Source organism: Pygoscelis adeliae, unplaced genomic scaffold, assembly GCF_000699105.1.
Source record: "Pygoscelis adeliae isolate BGI_AS28 unplaced genomic scaffold, ASM69910v1 Scaffold303, whole genome shotgun sequence".
Classification (NCBI taxonomy): Eukaryota; Metazoa; Chordata; class Aves; order Sphenisciformes; family Spheniscidae; genus Pygoscelis; species Pygoscelis adeliae.
Genome location: NW_008824367.1, coordinates 292,153 through 296,552, shown reverse-complemented (window position 1 = coordinate 296,552; position 4,400 = coordinate 292,153). Strand labels below are relative to the sequence as shown.

The 4,400-nt window shown below is 46.8% G+C and overlaps 1 protein-coding gene across 1 annotated transcript in view; it reads right to left on the bottom strand.

Annotated features, from left to right (window-relative positions):
- Window positions 1–263: 263 nt before the first annotated feature.
- Window positions 264–4,400, bottom strand: part of HCN4 (hyperpolarization activated cyclic nucleotide-gated potassium channel 4) — a 108,220-nt gene continuing 104,083 nt past the window's right edge. The window contains 1 exon segment of the mRNA XM_009319916.1: window positions 264–1,834. Within this exon segment, the coding sequence (XP_009318191.1) occupies window positions 264–1,834 (1,571 nt within the window).

Here is a 4,400-nt window from a genome sequence, read left to right as displayed (position 1 = left end):
AATTTGCTCATATCCTTTTGTTCCATGTATTAAAATATTCTATAAAATCAAGTGACCAAAAATCTATAGCTCTAAGAATACCTGGTTATCTTCTTTTTTTGTTGTTTTTTGTGTGTTTTTTGTTTGTTTCTAATCACGGTTAAACCTAAACAAAAGAAATGGAGAAAAAAAGGGGGGGGGGAAGAAAAGGAAAAAATGATTCATGAAAGTCTAATCAGGAACTGAATTGCATGGCTGACATAACCAGCTCTCAGAAGGAGTCCTCACAAATTGGAGGGCAGTTTGGATCTGACAGGTTCCAGATCCCCTGTGAGCACTATGGATTCTTTCCGCCCACCAGCAGTCAGAGAAGCGGCGCCTGCAGCGCTGGCCCCAAACACCAGCGGATGTGGTAAAGAACCTGAGGACATCTGACGTGGTAAAGTCACACGCCCAGGAATTGAGCTACAAGGCTTCCCAAGAAGTCCAGTCCCTCCACCAGGAAAAGGAGAGAAGCTGGAGACAGATTCTCTAGAGGAATGAGGAGAACTTTGGCTCAGTGTCTGAGCCAGCTCTTGGGGCAAAGATGGCTGGGAAGCAGAAATCAACTTGATGTCCTGACTCAGACGTCCCGGTGGCACAGGTGGCGTGCTCTTGGACTGCAGGATCTGTGGAGGTGGGCTGGCGGTCTGAGGCAGGAGCAGAGATCCGTGAGAGCCTGAGGCCCCAAGAGGGCCACATTGAAAAGTTCTTGTTGCCACTGGGCTCTGACTAGGAGGACTAAGGCCAGAAGGGGTATAACAGGGAGAGGCGACACCAGACTGTTGTAGGGGAGACATGGGGGCAAAAGGTGGCCGTTCTTGGTGGAGCTGGGCTATCGTTCCAGTTAAAGATCCTAATGCACTTGGATGTGTTTGGCACAGGCCCGAGGATGGCCCACCAGAGGCCTGTGCCAGCTGGCTTAGGCTGGAGGATGGAGAGTTGGAAGAAGGAGCAGGTTGAAAGTGATTCATTCCCCCCAAAGTCCCACTGCCCGAGAGCTGCTGTAACTGTCCTCCCTGCAGTGGTCTTGTGGTGGGCTGGAACTGGTTGAGAAGACTGGGGGGTGAGTTTGATGAGAGTTGGGTGAGTGATGTTGATGGGGAGCTAGTTGTGGCTTGCTGGAAGTGCCCAAATCCACTACTGGAAAGGGCTTGCTGCTGCTGCTGCTGCTGCTGCTGCATGGGCTGAGCTGTACCTAAGGGTGATCCAGAAGGTGCATGTTGGAACGGGCTCAGTCCCACCGAGGATGCGCCACTCAAACCCGGCTGGCTTGAGCCACCTGGAGGGGATCCCACCTGGAACTGGCCTAAGCCGGCGGCAGCTGAGAATCCTGCGAGCTGCTGGATGTGGAAGGAAGAGGACGAAGGGGTTTCTGCTCCTGGTGTATGCAGCTGGGATGGAGTACTGGAAGGAGAGCCAACGGCAGAAGGCCCAGTCGACGGGATTAGAGACTGAAGCCTTTTCAGCTGTCTTGGAGTCTGGTTGGATTGCTGTCCCAAGGAACCCAAGACGGACACCGGAGGACGGAAGATGGCTGTTGGGAGGCGTGGGTGGTGAGTCAGAGCTATAGCGACAGAAGTGGTGGCTGCTGCAGCTTGCAGGGGTGCCTGGATCAGTGGAGTCCAGATGACAGGGGTGGGTGTGGATGCGGCGGCGGCGGCAGCAGCGGCGGCAGCCTGGACATTGTGAGCACAGTGTGCCATCTCTCTGTCGTGCTGCACAATCTGCTGGATGATCTCATTCTCTTGGTAGTTGAAAACACCCGAATTGAGGTCATGCTGGACTTTATGCAGCAGAATGGAATTTTTCTTGCCTGTAGAGAAAGTGAAGAGAGAAAGAGTCATTCTGATATGTCAAAGCATGGGAGGCTTCCTCAAAGCTTCCTGCCAGACTTTCCCCTAATTTTTGGCACTGTCTCCCCTCCACTATCATTATGGGATCTGTGTACAGTCTTTGTGCTCCAGCAACAAGATGACAAACATCTTCTGCTTTTGTGGTATGATCAACAAACCTCAAGATCCCATAAAAATGTGCCTGACAGCACACATATTCTTAGTCAGACAATAAAGCCACTTTTGGTAAGTGTGGCAGACTGGTAGCAAAGCTTATGAATCTGGAAGATTCCCATTTTGCACCTCATAATCTGAACTTCCATTAGAAAAAGAGAATAAATCCAAAGGCTGTAATTTTTTTGTGTTTGCAGAGGAAAACCTCAAAAATGTAAGTCCAGTGAAGTCTCTTGAGTTTTCAGCTACTCTCCTTCAGCTACACCTTGTCCTCATCTGTCTCATGCAACTTGTTCACTCTGGAGTCAAATCTGTGTTTTTAGTTGAAAGGAAATTTCTCTATGAATAAAGGACAGAAGGACTTTACGTGCTGGAAAAGCTCAGCTGGCCCAAGTAAGAGACCTCAGACATGCTGCAGCTACCATCTTACTTGGCCGTGCCCTTCCAGTCCCAACTTTAAGAAAACTGCAGGCTAGCAAACATCATGTTCCAGCTGGACTTGCTAGCCTGCAGCAAAATATCAGCTCAGTGTTTTGCCTTTTCAATGGGCTGGAAAATGTGGCATAATGAGTTTGTCTGGCCTGCGAGTGCACCTGGCACTGAAGGGATGCACTCTCCTGGACTGAAGGACAGAACCATACAGTGCAGGGAGATGAGATGCTGCCAGTGATGCCCTGAAAGGCATCACCAGAGCATGCTGATTTGAATGATTTTCTTACAAAACTACTGTGGATTAGATCCCTGTTCTTGCCTTTTCAAGGGTCCTCTATCCTGACAACATATGCCAGTTTGCATTGATGACAGCACCTGCCTAGGGGCTTCCTTTTCGCTTTTGTTTACCGAAGCTGTTTGGATTTGAAGGGTTCAGCCTAGTAAGTTCTGTGTGTGTGTGTCTGTGTGCATGCATGCACATACCTGGCCCCCTGGTTGCGTGTCTGTACACAGCTCATTTTGTAGCTGAAGCTCAGGGGGTGAGTGTAGAAGGGTCACCTCTAGATGAGGCACCAGCCAGTTTGGATCAGATCAAAAGCTGTATTAACCCCCCTCCTGAACCAAATGTATCCTCAGGCCCCGCACCCATTAGCAAACCTCTGCTCTGATTCAAATGTCATTTCTGCTCGTTCCTGTCTGATCACTTCTACTTCCTGTACAGGACCAGGGCATCAGACAGCATTTTGCCAATTGCTGCGGATTTACAGAGCATGAGATAGTGGCAGGTATGGAATGGAGGCCTGGATGTGGAAGGGCCTCTTTTTCTGTATATTAACCCCCAAATCATGTCATGCTTTAAGAATTAAAGGCTGGCAGCACAGGTCATGTCAATTAAGTTTCCTGCAAACAAGGGCTTGTCCATTAAACTTGTCTCCACGCTTTCACAAAATCACAACTTTCAAGATAAGTCAACCATTGATATTATCGACTAAGACCACAATATGATATTTAATTTGTCCCATGCAGCATTCTAGTTTAAACTGGTCAGCTGATAGTTTCCAAGAAGGAATGGTTAAGAGTGGACTGCTGTGTTGGGTACCAGAGAGATTCCACAAGAATTTCCTTTCAATCCTATGCCAGTCAGATCTCAGATCTTTTGTGTACAGATGTGAGTACATCTCTGTGCATAGATGACATCCAGATTGTTGGGGTTTTTTTACTATATGGTGTATCTTTTATATCTGTAACAGATAAAAGAGTCAAGAGTTTAAGGACATGCTTCTTACTCTAGCCAAATGTAAAATGAAACATCTGGCAGCAAAGAACTCGAATGACACTCTGAAGAGAGTAGCTGGTATCCTGGTGTCCTAAAAAGTAACTCTGAAATGGTAGAGTCTTGAATATAACTAGTTGAGTTCCAAATCTACCACCAGAAAACGGTGAAACAATTGTTGCACAAATAAGAAGGAAATTATAAAGTATAAGAGAGATACTAGTCACTAACACATAAAATGCTAGGAAGGCATACAGTATGATGTTTTAGTTCTAGTGTCTAGCTGCAAAGCATGAAAAGGTACAGAAAATATCCACAAGAATCAGGCTTGAAAAACATCAGTGAATAAGTGCAATATATTCAGCTTCTCTCAGAGAAGAGGTGACTTGATACTGATTTATAGGGAACTTCACAGATGAAGGAAGCTGCTAAGAACCATTCGCTTCCGTTCCAGAAGGACCCACGAGATATTGTGATTTTAGACAAGCCCAGAAAAAAAAGAAGGCGCAATCTAACTGTAGTTGTAGTGGAGCATTGGAAGAACACACTAAGGGTTTTTCCTTCACTGTACTTTTTAAAATCACTGTACCTTTATCTCTTTATAAAGGACGAGGTGTGGCTCTAGCAACTGAGTGCTATGCAATAGTGCTATGCAATTGTTCAGGGTG